Genomic DNA, 24442 nt, shown 5'->3' with positions numbered 1-24442 from the left:
CTGTAAAATGGAGATAATTATTCCTGCTCCCTGCCTGCCTCGCCAAGTTGCTTTAAGACTCACATGGGATGATGAATGGCGAGGTAGCAAGATGCTGGCAGCAATATGCAAATAAGAGGTGGTGTGATTTCTCTTACTGGATGGGGAGCTGACTAAAGTAGTTTGGGCCCGTGCCCTTTGGAAGGAAGACAGTTCTTCTGTGTGACCTGGGCTGCTCCCTCTGATGGGCAGTCCGTCTTGGCTGCCTGTTTCCTGTCTCCAGTGCCAAGTGCTCAGCCTGCCCTTCTGGCCTTCCTGCGGCTGCCTCTCTTTTTCCTGTCTCTCTGTTCTATCTGTTGGTCTTCTGCCCCACCAATGAGAAAGTAAGCTTGATGAAAGTCGGAGTCTTGTCTATATGGTCTGCAGGTGTTACCCCAGTGCTGAGAACAGCGCTTGGCTCCTGGTAGACACATAACTATTGAAATGAATGAATGAACAAATGGATGAAATGCCTCCCACCCTCAGTTTTCTCATCTCCTGTTGGCTCCCTGCTCTGCACAATCCCGCGCATGCCCACGGTGAGAACTTGTAGTAGCCGATGGTGGACTCCTGGCCCATTTCTTGCTTCTGAGCTCCAGAACTCCAGGTCCGAATGCCCGAGGCCTACGTGGAAAAGCTCAATAAAGAAGGGCTTGTGAGTGTAGGTTCTGGAAGCAGAATATTTGTTCACTGGTGTTGATCTGGGGCAAAGGCTATAACTTCTTTGTGCCAGGGCCTCCTCATCCTTAAGATAAGGATGAATAATAACACTGGCCTTATAGGTTTGCTGACACAATTAAATGATTTACTACATGTAAAGAGCTTAGAACGTTGCTTGGTACATAGTGAGCCCTCGATAGAGCTCACTGGACAGGGATTTGCATTCTGGTTTAGTGTTCCATCCGGGAAATTGGGGTGATTGCCATTTCTTCATATCAAAGGGGCACTCTTTATATGCTGGATCTTGAACTGTTTCCTCCCAGTGAAGTGCAGATTTATTCTTTGCTTGTGGTATTTGGATCGTGGGTACCCATGCCCCCCTGCTCAGCCCTAGAAAAGTGCATTCTCAACCAGCAAACATGATGACTGAAACAGTTCATGGACTGTGAGGCCCCACCTTGGTCTGCAAACTCCCATTTCCACCCCCCACCCCCACCCCACCCCCACCAGCGTAGGGGAGGATACTGTACCGGTTCACTCCTCAAGCTCTGGCTTCTAGAAATTCAGTCCCTTCTTTGGCTATGTGGATGATTTAAGCAGCAGGTCATGGGTTATGTTCAGATAAGAAAAGACCCCCTGAATGGGGAGGCCCCTGTTCATGTTGCAGTCTTGTTTGTAACTGTAGTCCTGCCACAATTCAGTTGAGATTTTCACCGCCCTGGTCAGGAAATTCATGGTGAAGGTTACTACAGCAACCTTCACTCTGCTCTGGAAAGCAGATCGCTTACAATGGGACCTTTCAGTGGCTGGGCCCCGAAGCTGGGCAGTGATTCGGTCTATTCAGAACACAATGGGGCAAAACAGAATAGAAAGGAACTACACATTGTTTCAGGCTCCCGCTGCCATCTGTAGCATTGCAGACTGTTGTTCATCCCTGCGCCCAACTTCGGTTTTGTTTCTCCCGGAACACACTTTTAATTTCACAACGCACATGCCTGCCAGTTGAAGTGCATTTCATGGATGTTTAAATAATAGTAACAGTTCTATAAGGGTGTACAAACTCAGCCAGAAAGTGCTACAGAAATACCTGTGAGAAAAGGTGGTATAGGCTTTTGATTTAGAGACAAGGGAAACACAAACTGGGTTTGTTTAAAAATATTCAAAACCCTCTTCAAAACAGATCAGTTTGCCTTGGACGCCTGTAAAACAACCACAGATTCTTTTTAAGGGAGAAAATTTTAAATAACAGAAAATAAAATCAAATCCCCCTTACCTTTATTCACAGCTACTCACAACAACCCCACCCACCAAACAGAATTTACCCACCAACAGTAAATGATTCATTCACTTACTTTTTTTTTTTTTAAAAACTAGAGAATGTTACAGAGTTTTTTTCAAAGCTGAATTTAGCTATTAAGCATGTGAGCAGTAGTTGTAGCAAGCAAAAGAATTGTGGTTTCCTTAGAATGAAAGCTGGAAGGAAACTTTTTTCATTTTTTAATTTTTTTTTCCTTTAGAGCATTTATGGTATTTTATTTATTCACACAGCTTGCCCTGTGATCAAACAACTTTTCTTTGTTGTGTGTTTATATCTCTGGGGTTGTTTTATGTCCTTCCCTTCTTTAATGTTTCCCGTATGTTTAATTTAAATCACTTGCCTTTTATCTTTCTCAGGATCTCAAGCTCTTTCTCTCTTTTCTAACCTTTGTACTCTTCTTGCTGCGCCGAATTTAAAAAAAAAAAGATATTGAAATGAGCTTTTCTTCTAAGTGCAAAGCTACTTCCATGTATTAAACCCAGCCAACCTCCATCAAACAAATGGTGATTCCATTTTGCTTTTGATTCCAATGAACCTTAATTGACATATGGTCACTCCCAGGTATCTTCGGGTGTTGGTTATTTGATCAGTAAGTAATGCTGTGCTTTTGGCCCAACTCCCAGGAAAAGAAGGGGTCACAGGCAGGGAGAACATTAGAACTGCTGGTGCTACGTTTCCTCGTATTTTGGGTCTCAGGGTTCAGGTAGAAAGGGACTTTTGTGCACTTGGGAGCAGAGTGTAGTACAAATCCTTTCAGCATTTCTGCAACCAGAAACCAGGCAAATGTTTTTGCAAATTCACTTGTGGTCTTGCTGGCAGTTTTTGAGCACAGCCCTCTTTGTGAGGTGGTGCTGTTGACATCTATTTTCTGTTCACTGTCCTGCCCAGAGTGAGCACACTGCTTTATATATAACTGGGTGGGCACACGTTTCTCCGCCTAACACTGAGAGCCGGTCTCAGGTTATCTCAATTCTTGCATAAAGTGATTTCTGTTATTACTGGGATCATTTGTGTATCATTTCCAGCCCCCTTGACTCACTCCCATCCCTACTACAAGGAAGACCAGAGTTTGACTTTGCAGGGCTGGGAGCGGCTGCGGTTTGACTTTGGAAGCTCTGTAGCAAGTTCCTCCAGCGGATCCCTAGCTGGGACCGTTTTGGCAATTCATGTCTATCTCGCCTGTTTTGTCTGAGTGAGAATTTCTGTGGGGTTATTTTTAACCTGAGTGTCCTTACTGTGCTGAGAGGCACCTTTGCCACAAGGGGAAACCATCATTTATCTATTCCCAAAAGAATGTTGAATGAGAAGCCTGCACTTACTGAAGACCAGGGGTGGGGCTCTGGCCTTGAAACTGGCTGTGAGGAGTCAAGGCAGAGGCCCAGTGTTGCAGGGTGGCTCCAACCCTCTGGCCTCTGCTTCTCAGAGGCCTCTCACGTTATCTTCATAGGAGCCAATCCTGCCTGTGTTTACAATGCCCCTCTTGAGAGTGGCCATCTCTGTTCCGGAGCCGAAGTCATCCTTCATCCACCTGGCCATGCGGGACCTAAAAGGCAGCTCCCGGCGCTGCATTTGAAACCTTGCTATCCCAGTGCGGCTCTACTGACACACTTTCACAGAGTGGGGAATCCATTTCGTTTGTCTTCCATGGCTTCCATGGAAGCTGCTGTGGGTTTCTTTCTTTTTTAATTAATTTATTTATTAATTTATTTTTTGGCTGCACTGGGTCTTCCTTGCTGCTTGCGGGCTTTCTCTAGTTGTGGTGAGCGGGGGACTCCTCTTCATTGCAATGCGCAGGCTTCTCATTGTGGGGGCTTCTCTTGCTGCGGAGCACAGGCTCTAGGTGCACAGGCTTCAATAGATGTGGCATGTGGGCTCAGGAGTTGTGGTGCACAGGCTTAGTTGCTCCGCGGCATGTGGGATTTTCCCGGCCCCGGGCTTGAACCCCTGTCCCCTGAGTTGGCAGGTGGATTCTTAACCACTTGTGCCACTGGGGAAACCCCTGATTCTACAATTCTTTTGAGACCAAATGAAATGAAGCACCTAACAGAGTGTTTGGCACATCATTCCCTGCTCCCCAAACACTGTGGACCACACCTCTTGATGACATGGGTTGCCTTTTTGATGTTGTACTGTGTTCACAGAATATAACGAGTGATGGGTAGCAATCACAGAAACTTTCTTGGATTTTCTATGGAGTTGTGAACTTTAAGCTGGGGTTATCTACCCTGGCCTCATAATCACATCAGATATGGTTACCTTGTGTTTTGTTTTCAATTTTAGTGATTCTGGCAGAAGAAAGTTACTGCTGGAAGGAACGCCATGGAATTCTACAGAGATGTCTAGTTAGATTACAGCTTTCCAATTCCTATGGGCATTTCCCCCCCATTTTCTGGAGATTGCCTTTCTCCTTTACCTACCTGTTTCTGATTTTTAAGCCAAAGCTTTGACTTTTTTTCCTCCATAAACAGAGGCCTGTATCTTGGTGGAAGGCAAGGGGTTCTAGGAAAGTGGTCCCCAAAGTGTGGAGTCTCTGCACCTTTGCACACAAGATAACCCACTAGAAAGCAGATTTTTAAACTTCTACTCACATTTATCTTAACATTAAAACCTAGGAAGAAATTAAGCTCTTCAAATATTTACTATCTGGATGGGCACCTTAGGTGGTCTGATTGCCGTAAGGTTGTAGTTCACAAATGATCATGTTTATTATTTGAGTAATTTAAAATATTTAAATGCCTAAACTCTTTTGATTTTTTTTCCCCAGAACTTCTGTGGGTAATCAAAACCTGTGCTACATACAGGCTTTCTGGGGAGGGGCTGACAGTAGAGAGCCACCCAGTGCTGGACTAGGAGCTGGAAGACCTGAGTTCTAGTCCTGCTTCTCCTGCTTAAGTACCTGGCACCATGGACACACACCACTTCTCTGGGCCTCAGACTCCTCATCGGACCAGTAAGAGCTTTGGACTGGTTGATGGATAGGCAAGGCCCCTTCCAGCTGTAAAATGTTCGGACTCAGAATGTAAATGTAGAAGTGTTATGCCCCTTCCTTACCCCTCTTCCTTTGTAGTTTGTTTCGACCCTTTCACTTTTTTGCCTGGTCAGTCCATGATTCAAGGGGTCCTTACTGTACTTCATGACAGGTTTCCTTTTTTTTTTTTTTTTAATTTATTTATTTTTTTATTTTACTGGCTGTGTTGGGTCTTTTTTGCTGTGCGTGGGCTTTCTTTCAGTTGCGGTGAGTGGGGGCTACTCTTCCTTGTGGTGTGCGGGTTTCTCATTGCCGTGGCTTCTCTTGTTGTGGAGCACGGGCTCTAGGCGTGTGGGCTTCAGTAGTTGCAGCATATGGGCTCAATAGTTGTGGCTCACGGGCTCTAAAGCGCAGGCTCAATAGTTGTGGCACACGGGCTTAGTTGCTCCGTGGCATGTGGGATCCTCCTGAAGCAGGGATCGAACCCATGTCCCCTGCATTGGCAGGTGGATTCTCAACCACTGCGCCACCTAGGAAGCCCCAGGTTTCCTTTTTACTTGTTGGTTAACTTCCCGACGTCTCTTCTCTGGCAGTGATTGTCTTTCTTCTACTCTGCCATAGTGGATCCCTGTCCCTAGGGAACCCTGGGATTCTAGTGGCTCACATATTATGTGATTACGCACCACTTGAGCGTCGTGAAACTGTAAGAGTTCCATATTTCTTTATTGAATCTCGTCTCTGCCAGTATCTTCTCATCAGCCAGATGTGAGATGAGAGTATTCTTTCTTGAAACATCAGATACGCAATCAGAGCACTAGTTCTGGCTACCCGTGTTCCTAGTTCACTTCGTATTATTAACAACTTTACTTAGCACTTAGGGTGGGCCAGGCAGGGTAATATCACCTCTTCATGCATGATCTTATTTAATGCCCTCAAAAGCCTCAAGTGGTGGAGACTTATTATCTCCATTTTACAGAAAAAGAAACTGAGGCTTAGAGATTGGAATCCTTGCAATGCCATTTTTACAAAATGTCCTTGAAACATTTAGCTTCCTTAAAAGTCTTTTCAGTTGTAGGGGTACCAATACCTCTCTGCATTTAGAACCTCTTCCCCTCGGAGAGAAGGAGCTGTTCTCTCTCTCTCTCTGCCTAACCTCTCTTTCCTTTCCTTTCCAATTTCTGTATGTTTTAAAATCTGCATTTGCTTGCAGGTGAACTTTAGTAAGGATTCATGCTGGTCAGCGGAAGGCAAAGTCTACCTGTTGGTGGCCTCGCCCCAGCCCTGGAAGCACACAGGAACGAGGGTCATGGACAAATTTCCAGGGAAGCCGTGCGAATCTCCTAAAGTGGCTTTTTGTTTGTTTTTGTTTTTTGCAAATTCATCTCCAGAGCTCGCTCTTTGAACTGAGGAGGGCGGGTGCACAGTAGGTGCGTGGTAAGAACCCCTTGGGAATTCTCTAGGCACCGGAAACGTAAATACTAGATATTTGTGTCTCTGCTCCTTGCTGCGCAGATGCCCACGCCTGTCTACACCCGCATGGCCTGCTGCTGGCCTTCCGCATTCTCGCTGTGGTTTCTGAGAGATAAGCTGATAACAGGGGACATACTAAGTGTGAAAGTTTGGGTCATGAGAAGAAATGACTAGATGGGTCCTGTGTCCTCCACCAGGTAATGAAAGGGGTGAGAGGATGGATCCGGTGTTTATCTTCACACCTAGAGCTGTCCTGAGTGTGCAGGACCTTTGGTGACACCCATCCGCCATGCTGATTAGGGCTCCTCTGGTGGCTTCTCCCCCTGAGATGTACGCACAGAACCCTCCTCTCTGCTGCCCTGACAGACAGCCTCTGTGTGGCCCCAGATCTCTCTGGATCTGGTAAAGGTGTCTGGTTTGTACCCTAAAAGCTCCTAGACCAACGCCTTATGGCTCCATTTTGCCCCTAGAGGAACATGGCATCTTTGTGCCGCAGATCAGGCAGTTCAAGCACATCGAGCAAGCAAAGGGTCTAGAGTGCCGGTGCCACAACCAGGAGGAGGTGCTGAGGGCATTTCTCAAGTCTGTATTTCTTTGTTCATGGTTGGTTAGTGACTGCAGTGCCTGGGGGACGCCCCTCGCCCCTGAGCTCGGCGTCTACTCTGGACGTAGTGTCCCCTATGGCTAATCCAAGGCAAAGCCTACCTGTTCCCGCAAGACACCCCTGATCCTCACACTCCAGACCCTCCCCCCTACCTAGCACATTCTGAAACACACATCCTGAGTTTTCTCGTTCAGATGTGCCTGAACAGTTCATTTTTCAGAAAAATTAAATTATACTTAACAAAACATCAAATGAGTTGATTCTCTTGTGTTGTCATCCCTTGTGTTGTGTTTTCCTCCTTGTATACAAGAATGTATATTTGGTGCCTCATAAAAGACCTTGTGCTCAAAACAAAGCAAAACAAAAAATAGCCTTCTTGCATGACATAAATAATACATATTTTGTAATCAGTTCAGAAAGAAACTGTGACTGATAGTGAGTCCTGGAGGACTTTTTAATCAGGTTGATATCCATTCTGCTGCAGTCTAAGTCTTTACCTATTTTTCTTTTTCCTCAAAACGGTGTTTAAATTAGAATTTCTTCCATCGTACAGAGTAATAGTTCATTTTAAGTGACAAGGAATTGCTCAATTATCTCCCTGCTTTTATTTCCATTTCAATTAATAAAATGAACAAGAGCCATCAGTGCCAGTGTTTCTAGCTGGTCTGCCTGCATCGTTGCTTTGGCTTCTTAATTCAATTAAAGAAATTTACTGAGCAGCTCCCATTGCTTCAGGGACTGTAATTTTCAAACCAGAAATTAGGACACATAGTCTGATAGGATTTTGTTTTCTTGTTTGTGAATCTGTTCATGAAAGTCCTGTCAGTAGAGGTGCAAAAACTAAATCACATTTACATATATATTTAATAGACTACCTGAATTGTGAAGAATTAAATTCCATAAAACTGACCTTGCCCAAGGTCACAGACGTAGAGCTTATACTTGAACCCAAGTCTGTTGATTGTAATCAACTGCTGGATTAGCAAGAGGAATGGTATTCCCCAACCTTTGTACTTGAAAACAGGAGTGACAACAGGGAGGTCCCTGAAGGGACTGATAAATGCTTGACATGTTGTCAAACTAGGAGAGCTGCAGCCAAAAAGACAGAGACTGACATCAGTGTGACTCTTCGTCATTTGTCTGATTAAAATATAAATAGAGGCAGAAGGAAAATGAGCCTTTGTCATAGAACAGGATTTCAACCATTTGATTCATTTTATTTTGTAGCTTGAAATGTTTTCACCCTGTGGTCAAAATTAGCCTGTTTTCCTTACCCGGATGACAGTGGACAGTTAAGAGAAGGAGAGTCGTCTTTAAGGGCAACATCTCTTCCCTTTGATCTTCCGGATATTAGGAAAGCTTTAGAAACTTCTTTCTTCCTTGGGACAGACTCTGGGCCCAGGCCCCCTATTTCCCCCACTGACGGCTGCCACAGTGAGATACACCTCGTTCTGAGGTGAGCCAAAGCCACTGGGAATTCATTGGCCCGACTAGTACTGATTGAGCCACGACTATGTGCCAGGCACTGCCCTGCAGGCTGGGGACATGGCAGGGAGCAGATGTGCTCCCAAGGCCACATAGGGCCAGACTGCTTGCTCTGTGGGCTCTTAGGTGTTGGGCTTTCCACAAGGTACCCTGTGTACCCGTAATAAAAGTATCTGCTTCATGCTGTTGTGTGGATTAAAACAAGTTAATACATGGCCAGTACTAAACATGCAATAAAGCAATTACTATTAACTGTAGCATTATTGCTGTTTCCAACAGCCACTTACCTTCTTAGAAGACGCAGTAGGTATAATGAGTAGGTGCAAAGATTTGAGAGCCAACTGGCCTCAGGTTGAAGCCCAGCTGCTGGGGTTGGGCAGGTTAGTTAACTTCTTTGTGCTTCATTTTTCCTGCCTGGTATGGCTGTGAGGATTAAATAAATTATCATGGATAAAATGTTTAGAACCGTGCTGGTACGAATTAGCTGTTGTGTGAGAATATTTTCCCTCAGGGGAGAGATGCAGTACCCTAGATTTCCTAGAGATTGAGAGGGAAAAGGATAGAACAGGGTTGATAATACTTGCAGGAAGTGCTTCCCTAGAGAGAAAGAATACATTGCAGGCGCCCAAGAAAAACTGTCCTCCTCAGCCTCAGGACAAGCCCTTGCCTACGGGACCCAAAAAATGTCCCACGTGTGGCTGTTTTCTGACGTGAGAGGACGAGAGGAGGGCTCTGGGGACCCCTGATGGAAAGTGCAGGGAATTTGGAACATGAATTCAGAGCCGTTTGAACTTGTGACAATGAAACCTAGCCTCTCATCTGCTAGCGAAAGGGGAATCTGGTCTTGCCATGTGAGATTATCCACAGCAGAGAAAAATACGTCTGGGAGATAGAAGTCATTTAAATTCTCTATGGATAGACTTGAGATTGATGGGAACAGACAGGCCCGGTAGAGAATGGCAGCGGGTCCCCAGGTGTGGAACATGGCACCGAGGTGCCCGGTAAGGTCAGTGTATTTCAGTGTCCAACCCCATGTTGTATATTTTAAATCATTTGTCTTCGTTATTATTTTAACACATTGAAGAAATAAAACTGGTGATTTTATGGAGATAGTTGTTTAGGATTTAGCCAAATTGAACAGGACAGTTTATATAAAAATCTGAAGCACAGGACTTGTGAAATTTGGATATAGAAAAGCTGTAAAAGTAGTTGAAAATGAGGTTTAGGAAACCCTGGAGTGTGGTGTGTGTGAATAAAGGCCAGAGCTCATTGTGATCTCCTGGGGTGGACATAGCCCCTGGGGGCGGTGGTGAGGAAAGGAGGGGGGCTTCTGCTTCAACGGCCTTTTTTCTTTTTTTTTAATCTTTTTTTTGTCCTCAGATTATTGTGCCTTTATTTTTTAAAGCTTTTTATTGGAATATAATTGCTTTACACTCTTGTACTAGTTTTTGAGGTACACCAAAATGAATCAGCTGTATTTATACATATATCCCCATATCCCCTCCCTCCTGCGACTCCCTCCCACCCTCCCTGTCCCGACCCTCTAAGGCATCACCCATCATTGAGTTGATCTTCCTTTGTTATACAGCAACTTCCCACTAGCTATCTATTTTACAGTTGGTAGTGTATGTATGTCTATGCTGCTCTCTCACTTCGTCCCAGCTTCCCCTTCGCCCCCTGCCCCCCCAACCCCATGTCCTCCAGTCCATTCTCTGCATCTGCATCCTTATTCTTGCCCTGTCACTGGGTTCATCAGTACCATTTTTTTGGATTCCGTATATATGAGTTAGCATATGGTATTTGTTTTTCTCTTTCTGGCTTACTTTGCTCTGTATGACAGTCTCTAGGTCTATCCACCTCGTTACATATAGCTCCATTTCATTCCTTTTAATGACTGAGTAATATTCCGTTGTATATATGTGCCACATCTTCTTTATCCATTCATCTGTTGATGGGCATTTAGGTTGCTTCCATGTCCTGTCTATTGTAAATAGTGCTGCAATGAACATTATGGTGCATGTTTCTTTTTGGATGATGGTTTTCTCTGGGTATATGCCCAGTAGTGGGATTACTGGATCATATGGTAGTTCCATTTTTAGTTTTTGAAGGAATCTCCAAACTGTTTTCCATAGTGGCTGTACCAACTTACATTCCCACCAACAGTGCAGGAGAGTTCCCTTTTCTCCACACCCTCTCCAACATTTATTGTTTCTAGATTTTTTGATGATGGCCATTCTGACCTGTGTGAGGTGATACCTTGTGGCTTTGACTTGCATTTCTCTAATGATTAGTGATGTTGAGCATCTTTTCATGTGTTTGTTGGCCATCTGTATGTCTTCTTTGGAGAAATGTCTATTTAGGTCTTCTGCCCATTTGTGGATTCAGTTATTTGCTTTTTTGGTATTAAGCTGCATGAGCTGCTTGTATATTTTGGAGATGAATCCTTTGTCAGTTGCTTCGTTGGCAAGTTGCTTCAATGGTCTTAATACTGAAGGAATTTTTAGATTGAAAGAGGTCCAAATGGAACATGTCTTTACAAATCAAAGAGGAGATGACCTTGCTTTGCAAACTTGTGGTCTGGTGGGGGCAGCTTGATAAGAGCTGCTGGTCAGCCAGGACACTCGCCCTCATCCTGTTTGGGACAGGGGTGGCGGCAACAGCTACAAAAATGACCACAGCAAAGCCTCTAGAACTGAGAATCATCAACCTTACCAGTAGAACCACTGCACGGTTCCTGAAGTGACATTAATACATGGTACAGTGCTTCTAGGATAACTGAAAACTTTATAAAATCTTTGATGATATTAAACAGTGACTTCATATTTGTAAAATGCACAGAATGGGGCCTGGCTCCTCGGAAGTATTTCATGCCATAATTCAGTAAGCTTAAGATGCTACTGGTTATAAAAGTTCAGCTGTGACACAGCATTGGTTATAAGACACATCCTAATTTCACAGTTAGAAGTATGAAAATAATGCATCTTAGAATTGATGGACTATGTTAACTTCATTTATAACATCTTAGACTTGAACTGTTTATTGATATAAAAAATGATCATTTTGGGGAGCCACATTTCAAGCAGAGTAAGTAAAAGAAAGGGTGTTTCTTCTGCTGGGGACCCACTGTTACTTAAAGAAGAGCTTACTATAGCTGCAAGCAGGGATGAACAAAGGTGACACGGAATAAAAGAGAATATGGGGAAAGTGTCACTTATACGTGTATTTCATTTCATTGTACAAAGTATTTATCCCTTATTTATATTTGATCTAATTTTTTTCACTGAAAAGAGCTGTATATATGTGTGGACATTTTATAAATGTCTACTCGGTACAGAAATAAAACCACACAGAAAGTACATTTAGATAAATAACCACATCATTTTAACAACTGTATTGCCACATAGAGATGTTTTATGTAAATAATATGTACCCAATTAAAACCAAATTTGGGCACCTTACCATCTCTTGTTTGTGTGTGTTTTTTTTCCCCCAAACCTTTTTTCTCCCCCCCACTCAATTAGTCCAGCCAATGCTGCCAGCCTGGTGTGTACCAGTCCACACTTGCCCCCCCACCCCCCCATCCTGTCATCCTGTAAAACCAGCTCTCCCCCCAGAGGGACTGGGGGTCGGTGTGATTGCCCCCTGGGGCAGTGTACTGTCAGGAACCCCTTTTTCCTGAGCAGGCTGCTGAGAGGCGTCAGGAGCCTCGGAGACGCTGAGTGATTTTCGGGAGACCCTGAGGATCCTGCTGGGCAGGCTGGTCTTGGAGAGCTGCCCATGACTGTTCTGGGATCACGTGGGTGACAGATACAACCATGCGGCCTGAGTGCCTGGTGGTGCCTCTGGTTCCAGCCTGATTATTACCCGCACCCCCTTCTGCACTCAGAGTGTCTCAGTTTGGATGATAAATTAGGTTTGCTCTAGTCACTTCCAGGAAGGGTGACTCTGACCAACCCTGGCTCAGAAACCACTGGAGCTAGGGATCCTGGAGCCAGTGTCTACCCTTGGCCTTGATAATGGTATTGGAAGTGAGCTGTGGTGTAGCAGAAAGAGCAAAGAAAAGGAAGTCAGAAATCCCGATGACGAGACTCAGCGCTGGCCCTTTGTCACAGGGATTAACTGAGGCCATGAATGTGGAAATGCTTCACAAACATTCAGCTTTTGATCAGGCCACATGTACCTACATGAGTGAAACCAATGACCACATCCTCTATGTTCACTGAGCCTCCTCCCCTCCTACTTTGTGTGCTAACCCCCCACGTACTTTCCCATCCCCAGCTGCTCTGGGCAGAGGCAACTTGGTACATTATAATGCCAGGCTTCACTTTACCCATTTGTAAAGGAGTGACAGTGTGATTGTAATATTCATGTCTTGCAGGTGTTGTGAGAATTCAATGAGGTGTAAAGTGTCGGTGTATATTTATGGTTTCAGTAAAAGTCAGTTCCAGTTACCTTAAGGGTTGAGTAGAATAGGGGCTTCTGTGGGCTCCTGACGGCCCACTCCTATGCCTACACCCCACTCTTCCAGAAACACCTCTTCTGCACTCTGTTCACCACAGTTCAGCACCCACACATGCTTGCTTCAGACATCCATCCTCACACCATCAAAATAGGTGTGTGGGGGTGGGGTGGGAGGGGGATCTAAGTTCTGTAAAGTTGAAACACATTGCAAGCCCACTGCTGGCTTTCTCTGCCCGGCACATAGACAAACAGATGTTTATGGTTGATTTTTCCATTGTTTGCAGTGGAGGTATTTCATTCCAGTCAAGCAGCAGACCTGCAAAAGGTAGAATACCCAGACTGTCAGTTAAAAAGATGAACATCTAACAGACAGTTCCGTACCTTTCCTGTTATGACTCACTGGGACAGAAAATCACATTTAAAAAACCAGCTCAGCTCATCAGCAGGCCAGAGCATTACCCATTGTCCATTGGTGGTAATAAGCATATGGTTTATCTGCCTTGTGGAGTGATACACTTAAAATATTGGGGGCATTCTAGTGCCAGGTTTTCTGGAAATCACCACCCCCAGAAAATGCTTGATCGTATTGGCATCACATTCAACATTTCTATTTATTTTTAAACTTTACTAACACATGTATATTGTTTAAAACAACAATAAAAAAGTACACTGTGCAGCAAAGTTTAAAATGAAGAGTAAACATCACCTTTCTCTCCAAACCCCAGACCTTCTCCCTTAATGGAATCATGTGTATCTTTCAAGAAAACAATTATAACAAGTCTTTTAAACAATTTTAGACAGATGGCGTCATGCAATACTTAATCCACATATTGATTGCTATTTTCATGAAACTGTGGATCTTGAAGATCTTTCCAAGTCAGCCCAGGCAGATTCCTTTCAATGATCACGTGGAACACCTGCAGGGAGTGTCATGTTCTACTCGGCCTCCAAACGGTGTGTCCAGTTTTCTCCCTTAGAGACTTTGTTACAGTGAGCAGCCTTGTACATACATCTTGGCATCCTTGTTAAATCTTGAGGTAGATTCCTAAAAGTAAAATGGCTGGATCAAAGAGGGTAGGCTTTTTATTTTTATTCATAGTTTATATATTGGTCTGTGTGACTGAAGTTTTTTGTTCTGTGGTTGTTGCTGCTGTTGTTTTAAATATTGATTTATTCATTTGGCTGCACAGGGTCTTAGTTGTGGCATGTGGGATCTAGTTCCTTGACCAGGGATCGAACCCAGACCCCCCTACGTTGGGAGCTTGGAGCCTTAACCACTGGACCATCAGGGAAGTCCCGTGACTGAAGTTTTGATCCCTGTTTCCACATGACTCTCTAAAGATAGGGTGCTGTGTACTCTTCCCACCAGAGGGGAGGGGCCTTTATGGCCACCCCTCCCCCCAGGCCCTACCCAACACTGAGCCTGTTGTGTTTACACAGCACATTTGATGGCCTCCCTCTCCTGTGTGTCTGAAGGGCATTTGAAGAACTGTAGTTACCCAGTATATGGTCCTCTCCTCTCCCTGGGATGAACCATGGAAGAAAAACTCACAGAGCCACTAGTGAGAGTGTGGGCGGGGCTGCCCTGGGGCCCTCTCCGTGGGAGTGGAGTTGGCGTTCAGGAGCCTGCCTTTGTGTGCTGACTCACATTTGCTCACCCTGGTCCCCACCCTGATAAACACACAGCAGTTCATGACACTCTGCCTTTTAAAATCCCTGAGCTGGGTTGTCCTCCGCGTGAGGGACTCCTGTGTCTTGGTGCTACCTCTTGAATGCAAGGAGTAACCGGGCCATGATGTGGACGTGGTCCTACCCCACGCTTTAGAACCTGCGTGTGAATTCATGCTTTTTAATCAACTGTTTCATCATTACAAAGTAATAGTGGACCAGAGAAAGCCTGCCCTCGGTCTTTACCCCGCGGGCAGTGTCTCTTCTGTAACTTGTAACCATGGTCAGGGCTCTGTACCACCACCATCGGTTTTATTATCATCATTATTCCGTCCTTTGTACAGCAGCGCTTCACTCACCAAGAACTGGTGGGAAATGAGATACCTTGCTGAGTGTGCCTACTTATTTAAAATGTTACCGTTTTTGGTGGAGAACCAAAGGGAGTTAACCCATCCAAAAAGTCCACAAAGAAAAGGAAGCGGAGTCTCGTTGAGGTGCTAGCTTGGTAAACCGGACCTTCGCCGCCTGAGGAAAATGTCCCTCCTCACACAGATGGGGACGTCCCCGTCCCTCGGGTCCTCCTCCCAGCAGGCATGGCAGCCCGTCCTGCCCCTACCCTCCCAGTCAGGGGCGGGAGGAAGAAGCGCAGAGGTCAAGGTTATTTGCCCCAGAAACACCCTTGTTGTCCACACAATTCTAAGATAATAGTTTGTGGTCTGAAGGCAACTTGCAGCTTCTGCTTCTGAGGACCATTGTCTAGGGTGGTAAGGTGATGCCTGTTCCCTGCCATGTTCCCCACTTACCCTCTGTCAGTGGCTGTGGTCCAAGGAAGGCCTCCGGGAGAGTCGCACGCGGGTCAGACACTGTGGTCCCCAATACAAAAACAGAAAACAATTGTTGTTTTTCACTGTGGGGAACTTTTAAGCTTCCCTGGGCTGGGATGAAAGCCTGTGCACCCATGTTTGGTTTTCAACTTCCCTGATCTGGTGCTCACCCTCTGCTGTAGCTGCCCAGCCCAGCCCTGTCCCAGCGTTCATTTACCTATGGGTGGGTTCTACAGATTGCCAAGGACAGGTCAGCCTTCCCCTAAAGGCTCTGACTGCGCCCACCCTACCTCGCTCCTTTCACTCCTTCCCTTTACCTCATCTGAACTTGGGGCTGCGGGGATGGAGAAGGGAGGAGAAAGGCATAGTAAGGGTGAGGGTCAATAAAGACAGAAGCGGCAATTAGAAGACTGAGCAATTTACCTTGTTTTTTAAATCAGCAAAATAGAGATAATACATAGAATGCGGGGGGGTGATTGTGAAGATTGAATTGAGTTCACATATATAACTATGATAGCCTGGGAGGAAGTGGGGGAGAGACAGAGATTTGTGACCAATTGGCTATAGGAAATATGTCAAATGAAAAATAGCTCCAGTATTTTAGTCTTTGATGCTAAGAGAAGGTGGTTGTTAACAACGATTGTACAGTCTTCCCTCTGTATCCTCAGGGGGTTGGTTCCAGGACTTCTATGGATACCAGAATCCCTGGATGCTCAAGTCCCTTGTATAAAACGGCATCCTACCATTCTCATCTGCGACCCACGGTTGGGGATCCGGGAATGCAGACCCTGTGGATATGGGGGCCCCTCCAGCTGTTTGTCTTTTTAATGATGAATTCATTTTTAGAGACAGTCTATCATTCTCTTGCCATTTAAACATAACACGTGGAAATATCCAGTAAGTCACTAGGGAGAAAGTATGAATAAACCATGATGTTTGAATGACTTCATAATGATAGAGACATTGGTTCGCTTCTTACCTTTGCTACTCACTGCCTGGGGGTGTTTGCTTCCTTGCATGTAGCATGGAAATGTTAACCCCTCTCTCACAGGGTTGTTTGGAATAGCAAAAAAGAGCAATTGCCTGAAATCAAATGGCTCATTGCCTTGCTTATAGTAACTGTCAGTCATCCTTATTAGTTCCTTATTCTCTTGTAGATAGAAGTCTGGAGACCCAGTGCGGGACTTTTTTGTGTGGAGGGATATTTGACATGATGAGACTCAATGAACTTCACAAGGAGCCCTGTTGTACTGGGGAGTAACTGCCCTTAGAAAGAGGACACTACCTTTGAGATGGGATAGATAGTAACGTATCACTCTACAGTCAGAGAGAAAAGACAGTTGGGTTGGGCACCAAGACAGACTTGGGTTACTCTGAGAAGGCATCGCTGTGGATCAGTACAAACACATGCACTATGACACAGAGCCCCTCCATTTCTTGTCCTTTGCAGACATTAAATAACAGCTTCTTCTGTAGCCCTTCTGTTTTGTTCAGCTGTGCTTGCACTTTTAAAGAGAAAAGAACATTTTTGCCCTCTTTTAAGTAGATATTTATTGGGGTTGAAAAGAAACAAACACACCTACTCGTTAGTTACTCCAGGACCTTAGTTTTCCATGCAGAGTAATTTTTGCGGGTACCCAGAAAGAATATTCAAGCTGGAACAGGAGGGAGGGTAGAGGAGGGGAGGAGTCTCCAGGATTCTTTATCTGGTTGGAAATAGACAGTGGACCTTCGACTGAGATCCACTGAGTCATGCTGTGGCCAGTGCTTTCTGTTTTGCTGCAAGAGGAAGGAGCAGTGGTGAGGTTTGAGGTAATTTTGGAGAACTGATGCTGCATGTGGTTCTGAGAAAGCCAAATATATCATATAAACAGTTTCCCTCTGTAAGGCAGTGTGGGTGGCAAGCTTTCCAGAATGCCTTCCTGGAGATTGAACCCATAGTGCTGTGCTTCTCCTATGGTGGCCCCTTCTTGGCTGGTTTTTTAATTGCTTTCCCAGAGCCTCCTAGATTTTGCTGTTTCAAAGGGCCCATGTCTCCTGCAGAGAAAGCATTAAACAGTTTTTTAAAGTGAAATTTAAAATGTTATTTATCTTGTTTCCTTCCACCTCCCTCTTTTCTCAAAGAGTCTATTGCCTTTTCTCTTCCTAGTTTTGACATTTGAGCAGGTGGCCTTTCTAGATATCCTAATTCAGAATTTTTTTCTCCTTTATCCAGACTCGCCCCAAAAGTGAACTCCTGAGAAGGGAGAGGAGCCCGTTTTGCTTGGTTCAGTGCCCACCACACTTGTCCAGGATGTGACACATCCAGTAGGATGTACGGAGAGCTTGAAGGGAAGGGAGAGTCTTCTGAGATCTTGTCATTTATTATTTGTCATTATTTCATATAAATTGACTTTTTTTTTTGCCCCATGAGTATAGATTATAATGAATATCCTTCCTTGTCTAGTCTTGTCTGGCAAATCCAAAACATTTTAGATCCACTTCACATGGCACCTTCTCCAGGAAGTGATCTCTGTCTCTCCTGGGGCAAAGGAGTCTCCACCCACTCCTGGAACACCCAGTTTACATGTGTTTACATGTTGACTGTTACTGACGCACAAATAATGAATCATTTAGTAGATATTTCTAATGTCCTTCAGGAGACCGTGAACTCTCCAAGTGCAGCCACCACAGTACTCCCATCTGCCCTTAACCCCAGGACCTGGCACATAGCCCAACACACAGGGGATCCCACTGCAGAAATGCCAAGTGATAGGAAGCCCTGAGGGCCACAGGGTGCTCAGAGGCCACTCCTGGTGTTAATTTGTAAATCCAGTATGCAGACAGGGCTCTACCTATCCAAGGAGGCCATGGGATCAGATGAGGTCCTTCTGTCCATAGCATGTTCTGTGATCGTGTTTAGGCCATCCTGTCCGTTTCCTTGTCAGTGTAGCAGTGATCACTCATCAAAATGTAGCTTATCTTTTGAACGTGGAAGGCCAATATTACATCAACACTGATGAGTTTATGAATGGAAAGCAATTCAGATGGCTTGAGAAATTATGACAATGTGACCTAGCCATTGTGGGATGCATAATCTTTCCACTTCTGAGTTCTGTCATATAATTTGCCAAACAAGTCTAGAAAGTTTCTATTTCATTGCTTATTTTACCCATCAATTCTTTCCTCTTTTTAAATTATTTTTATTTAAATAATTTATTTATTTTGGGGGCTGCATTTTGTCTTCATTGCCACTCGGGGGCTTTCTCTAATTGTGGCGAACGGGGGCTACTCTTCATTGTGGTACATAAGCCCTGGAGTGCGAGGGCTGCAGTAGTTGCAGCACGTGGCCTCAGTAGTTGTGGCTCAAGGATCTAGAGAACAGGCTAAGTAGTTGTGGTGCACAGGCTTAGTTGCTCCGTGGCACATGTGGGATCTTCTCGGACCAGGGCTCGGACCCGTGTCTCCTGCATTGGCAGGCAGATTCTTAACCACTGTGCCACCAGGGAAGTCCATACTGGTCAATTCTACAAAACAGTAAGGTTGAAGTAACCATCCAAGCCCATTGATCATTTACTGTGTGGTACTCTGGATACCGCTCAGTGCTTTACATGTTGTTTTACTTAATCCTTACAGCAACTCTATGAATTGGGTCTTATTTCTCCCATTTTTACAAAGAGAAAAAAGCTTAAGTGACACAAGAGCTTAGATCACTTTTCACCACTTCACTTAGGTGGCAAAGCTGAAATCCGAATCCAAATCTATTGTTAGCAAAATCTTTGCTTTGCTTGTTCTCATTTGATAAAAGGAATATTTGGGAATTCAGTGACTTTTTTTTTTCCTCCAGGAGAAAATAAACCATCCTCATAATTGTGTGTTTTCTGTTCTCAGGGGAGCAAAGGTGCCTACCGGTACCACTGGCAGAGTCACAATGTCAAGCACAGTGGCGTGGATGACATGGTCCTGCTCTCCAAGATCACAGAGAACGCTATTGTGGAGAATCTAAAGAAGAGATACATGGACGACTACATTTTTGTATCCTTTATTGGTTTCTTTGGTCATTTCTAAATGCGAAGACAGGTCCATCCTAGTGTAAGAGAGACATCTGAAATTCTGAACTGATGCTATATGCTCAAGTCATTTTCACCATTTCAGAGTGTTGTTTTGTACTTTTGTCCCTTGGTTCAGGCTGTGGGAAGGGCAAAGATGATGCTGAAGTTTTTTCCTGGTGTTTATAAAATCAAGATGCAGCCAGGGACTTCCCTGGTGGTCCAGTGGTTAAGACTCTGTACTTCCACTGTAGGGGGCATGGGTTCAATCCCTGGTCAGGGAACTAGATCCCGCATGTTGTGCGGCATGGCCAAAAAAAGAAAAAGATGCGGCTTGTATTCCTGTATTTCAACTGATGACATTGTACCTCTGATGTGCTCTAGCCATGCACGTGATGTCTAAAACCTGTGCTCTTCCTAGAGAATGTCTGCAGAATTCTATCAATAGTGCTACCTAATTGCAAAGTGGAGACAGTTAAGTCCAGACTTAAAAGGTTTGAAAAAGATTGCCTCATGCAAAAAATATGCCATTTTGCCCATTTTTCTGCATTATTTTGTTTACTAAAAGAAACATGAGAAGTGAAGATCAACTATTGAAAATGTCTGACATTCTTGAGCTGTTTTTTTTTTGTTTTTGTTTTTTGGTGGGTTTTTGTTTTTGTTTTGGCCGTGCTGGGTCTTTGTTGTAGCACATGGGCTCTTCATTGCAGGCTTCTCTCTAATGGAGGCACATGGGCTCAGTAGTTGTGATGCACAAGTTTAGTTGCCACAAGGCATGTGGGATCTTAGTTCCCTGACCAGTGATCAAAACCCGTGTCCCCTACATTGGACAGCGGATTCTTAACCACTGGAAAGTCCCAAGTTGTTCTTTATGTTGCAATTTTAGCTTGCCAGATGCCATTTTTTTGATAGGACTTTAAGAAATTCAGAATGGAAATTTGATTCAAATGTGTGTTGACTTCATTATAAACACAGAACTGTTGCTTAAGTTCCTACAGAATTCAGGAGTTCTGTTTGGTGCAACTATGTGAAGTTCTTTTAGTAGAATTATTGTAGAGTTGGTCATAGACAAGCAAGGGTCTGTGAAAATCTATACAGTAGTACCAGGAAGTTTAACTGATGCTCTTTGTGGCTTCTGAAGGTATGGTGTTCTGGATGACCATTAAAAGTGGAGTCTTTGCAACTATCGTAACATATTTTAACCTCCAAACCTTAGGGAAGTAAAGTTTTCACATCTCTAGCTTCTGTTTATTATTTATACCACTCCTTTGACTCTTAGGGAAAAGCACCCATATCTATGCAGCAGTACTTTTGCAGGGACTGCCTATTCCATCGTTGGTGAGGAGGGAGGTCAACTCACCAGGGATTTATACTGATAAACATTATTCCAAGGCACTTGGATGGTTCTAGCCAATACTGTGCTGTTTCTTGTTTACCATAGGAAATTTTACCAAATATCTGCATAGTTAAGTCCCTAAAGCACTGCTTTTAAGCATTAATAGATACATTTGGGTTCATTAGCCACATTATAATAGCACCTTGATCAGGTGTGGAAGCCCACTGCCTACAGACAAAATCCCACCCACCGCAGGATTTTATTGGAATGCAGCCATGTGTGTTGGTTTTATGCTTTTATGCTACAATGGCAGAGTTGAGTATTTGCAACCGACCCTATGACCTGCAAAGCCTAAAATAATTATTCTCTGATCCTTTACAGAAAACATTTGTTGACTCCTAGATACCTGTGCAGAGGTTCCTTTAATTGTATGGAAGCAGTTTTATGAAGTTGGAGGTTTTCATTTAACTTGGTCAAAAAATTGAAATATGCTCACTTTATCTGAGCTTAACATTATTAAAAGGTTTTAATCACTTTTATGTGCAAGACCTATGGCACATGGAAACTGGCTGATGATGGACCAGAAAGAGTTGGGATGAATCTGGACAGCTGACTTCAAGCTTTAATCTGCACGAGCTTGGTGACCTTACACAAGTTTTGTGATCTGTGTTCCTTGATTTCCTCACCTGTAAAATGGGAGTGATGATAAAACCTCCCACATGAGGCTGTTGTAGGGTAAATAAATAATGAATAATGAAATAATGAATGCAGTGAGTACAAAGTAAGCATTAGTTATTATTATCATACACCAAGACTAGTGTAGAGTTCCTCCCATATTTCTGAATTATGTTCCAAACATTCAATTATAAAGTTGCTTATTGGATATTCAAATGTATTTTACCATAGATACTTTTAAATGGAGGATTGGTTTATTGACAAGCCCATAAAAGGCTAATTTCCAATGAATGTAGTTGAACACATTATTTATTGGAATGTTCTTAGAACAGGGGCTCAGCTTATTACATTATTTATGTAGACATGGTTTTCGATCAGCTGGGTAAGAAAAGAGCAAAATGTCAGCAGTTAGCAGCAGCCAGTCCATCGTTAACCCAGACAGACTCACTTTCCCCCTACAGACCGTTTACCCCCAAAACACTAGAAACTTCTAAGAAAAGGGACTATGTTTTACATAGCTTTTAAAAAGCAAAGTTTAAAAACCACTTTAAAATAATACATATTCATTTAACGTGATTTACAAAATGCAGTTAACTGGAAAGGAGAACACTAAAAACCCCTGGAATCCTACCATGTAAGGTTTGTTCTTATTAACCTTTTGCGTATTTTTTAATTTAACCACATATAGACATATGTTTACATGCATGTGCTTTCTTATTAATTTTAGCTAAAAAATAGCATCATCCTGTGGCATTTATTAGTTTCCTGCAGAATTCTTGGCATGGTGCGTTATATTAAATGTTCATTGAAAGTTTGTTGACTATGACGACTTGCTTTTTATATTCAGAAAGCCGAATTCTAAAGTGACTCACACAGAGGGGGCTGATTCCCAGCCTTTGAATTAATGTCTTTGAATCAATGACTGACTAATCGTGTGTTCTACCAAGGAAGTGAGTTAGTTGACCACTAATAGACTTCGTGTTGTGGAAATCTCTGCCCACTCAGTATATGAGAAACTCAGCATCAATGTGCTTTCCGGCAATAGCACAGAGCAGCTTTCAGCTTTGAGGAAGCTTGATGGCTTTGTTGAATGTTTATGAAATAATACTCAGGGTCTAAATGTGAATCCTTTCCTCTGATAAGTGATAAAAGTCTCCTTCATCAGTTCAATGCCAAGGGAATATTATTATGATAGAGTAGCATTATTTTAAATGAGTTTTTTCCACTCTCTCACTCCTAAAGCTTTAATAAAGACAAGAGATTCGATTTCAGATTGTTATAAAATTGCTCATTTTATCTATTCTACATCTAATAGCAGCACATTGTCTTGTACAGAAGGTCAGCATTTGGAACAATCAATTGTTAATGCATTCAGGCTGACTGCACATTTCTTTGTTCCACATTAGAAAAAAAAACTACTTAGAAAATTCGAGCATCGTTAACCAATAAAACCGCATCTTTTTCCAGCTATTTATCCTAAGACCAGGAAAGTTTCATTTACTATCTACTTTTCCTGAGTGTTGTCACACTTCTTACAATTACATTCTAAAATATAGGAGGGAAACCTTGCAGTATTTGCTCTCTGCTTGGTGAGACATCATTTATAGCCACTTGGCAGACAAAAATAGTTCCCGTACAAAGTACTCCACGCTCATTTGGTCCAACTTTCTCCAAACTTGTTTTTCCGCAAAGACCACATGCTCAAGTGTGCTTGGCATTTTCAGCCCTTGAATTAGGAGTTGAGACGCTTGTGCCAGACCAACTGGAGCTCAAGGCAGTGCCATTGTTCCAAGTGAGGTTTGGCTCTTGGCGCTCAGTTCATGTTGGGGGGGGGGGGGCCGCAGCTGCTGCAGTGAGATGAACGTGGGTCTGGTGGCTGGAGCCAGGGGCTCAGGTTCCAGCTCCATCATCTCCACATATGTGACTTCACACAAGTCACCTCACCTCCCTGCCCCACCTCAGTGATGAATCCAGGGAGGTCGACTAGATCAGAGTGGGCGGTTTGGGGAAATTCACTGGCTATTAAAATGTTAAAAAAAAAATAGTTAACCTCTTAACTTTACCTTATAAGACCATTAAAAACAAATTTACAGAAGCTTCACTACCATCACATTTCATAAAAGAAAGACTATTTTAACACCCCAAAAAGTAGAAAGGAAATAGTCTAAAATTAAAGGATGGTCCTTTATACTGAATAAATTGGGCTTTATAAAAAATTTAGAGCACCGTTTCTTTTTTTGTCATTCTTGCCGCAGGTCGATGAAAGCTCATGGATCCACGAACTAGCATTTGGGAGCCAATCAATTAAAGATTTATTGGCTCCGTTCTGTGTCACATATTCTGTTAAATAAGATGGCATTTATTTTATTTCTGGTCTTTTTTTTTTTTTTAGTCATAGCCTTGTGTATGTCCATACAATTCGAAAATTAATCTTGAGCCACACCTTTCCAGCCAAAGGTTATATGGGTAGAGACAGTGATGGAACAGCTTTTTCCAAAGGCACACCTGAATTATGCACTAGGGAGTGGGAGTGAATATTGGAGTTATCTGGAGAAGTGACCCAACCCAGTAGATGACCTGTGCTCTCAGGGAAGTAGCTGAGGTCTCTGCAGATCCAAGCAGGTGGGAAAAACATGTTTGTTTCCTTTAAATTCTGAATCAAATTCTCTTGTCTCCATTCTGATTTAAGTAAATTTGTAGCTACTTAGCATAGATAGGAGCTACATTATTCATTTCAAACCGAACTTTATTTTTCAGGGGTCCTCCCAAATAATACTGCCCATGAGAGCCCTCTTCCAATCTGAGTCATTGATTCAGGATTGGCCTAGAATACTTCAAAAGAGGTTTTTTTCTTTGAATACCTCCTTGCCAGAATTTATATAGACTACTTAGTGAAAATCAAGACTTTACAAGATGTCTTTTCACAT

General features: G+C 43.5%; 1 protein-coding gene across 4 annotated transcripts in view; it reads left to right on the top strand.

The window, feature by feature from the left end:
* MYO1E (myosin IE) overlaps positions 1 to 24442 on the top strand; it is a 193910-nt gene that overhangs the window by 63050 nt on the left and 106418 nt on the right. For 3 of the 4 annotated variants that reach the window (XM_057722578.1, XM_057722576.1, XM_057722579.1), the window contains exon 2: positions 19347 to 19490. In XM_057722578.1, the coding sequence (XP_057578561.1) occupies positions 19347 to 19490 (144 nt within the window). Of the gene's footprint in view, positions 1 to 17691; positions 17791 to 19346; positions 19491 to 24442 lie in introns of all 4 variants that reach the window. The other variant, XM_057722577.1, reaches the window with a different exon arrangement.

This window comes from Hippopotamus amphibius, chromosome 2 (genome assembly GCF_030028045.1).
Source record: "Hippopotamus amphibius kiboko isolate mHipAmp2 chromosome 2, mHipAmp2.hap2, whole genome shotgun sequence".
Lineage (NCBI taxonomy): Eukaryota > Metazoa > Chordata > Mammalia > Artiodactyla > Hippopotamidae > Hippopotamus > Hippopotamus amphibius.
This window is presented reverse-complemented; position numbering and strand designations above follow the sequence as displayed.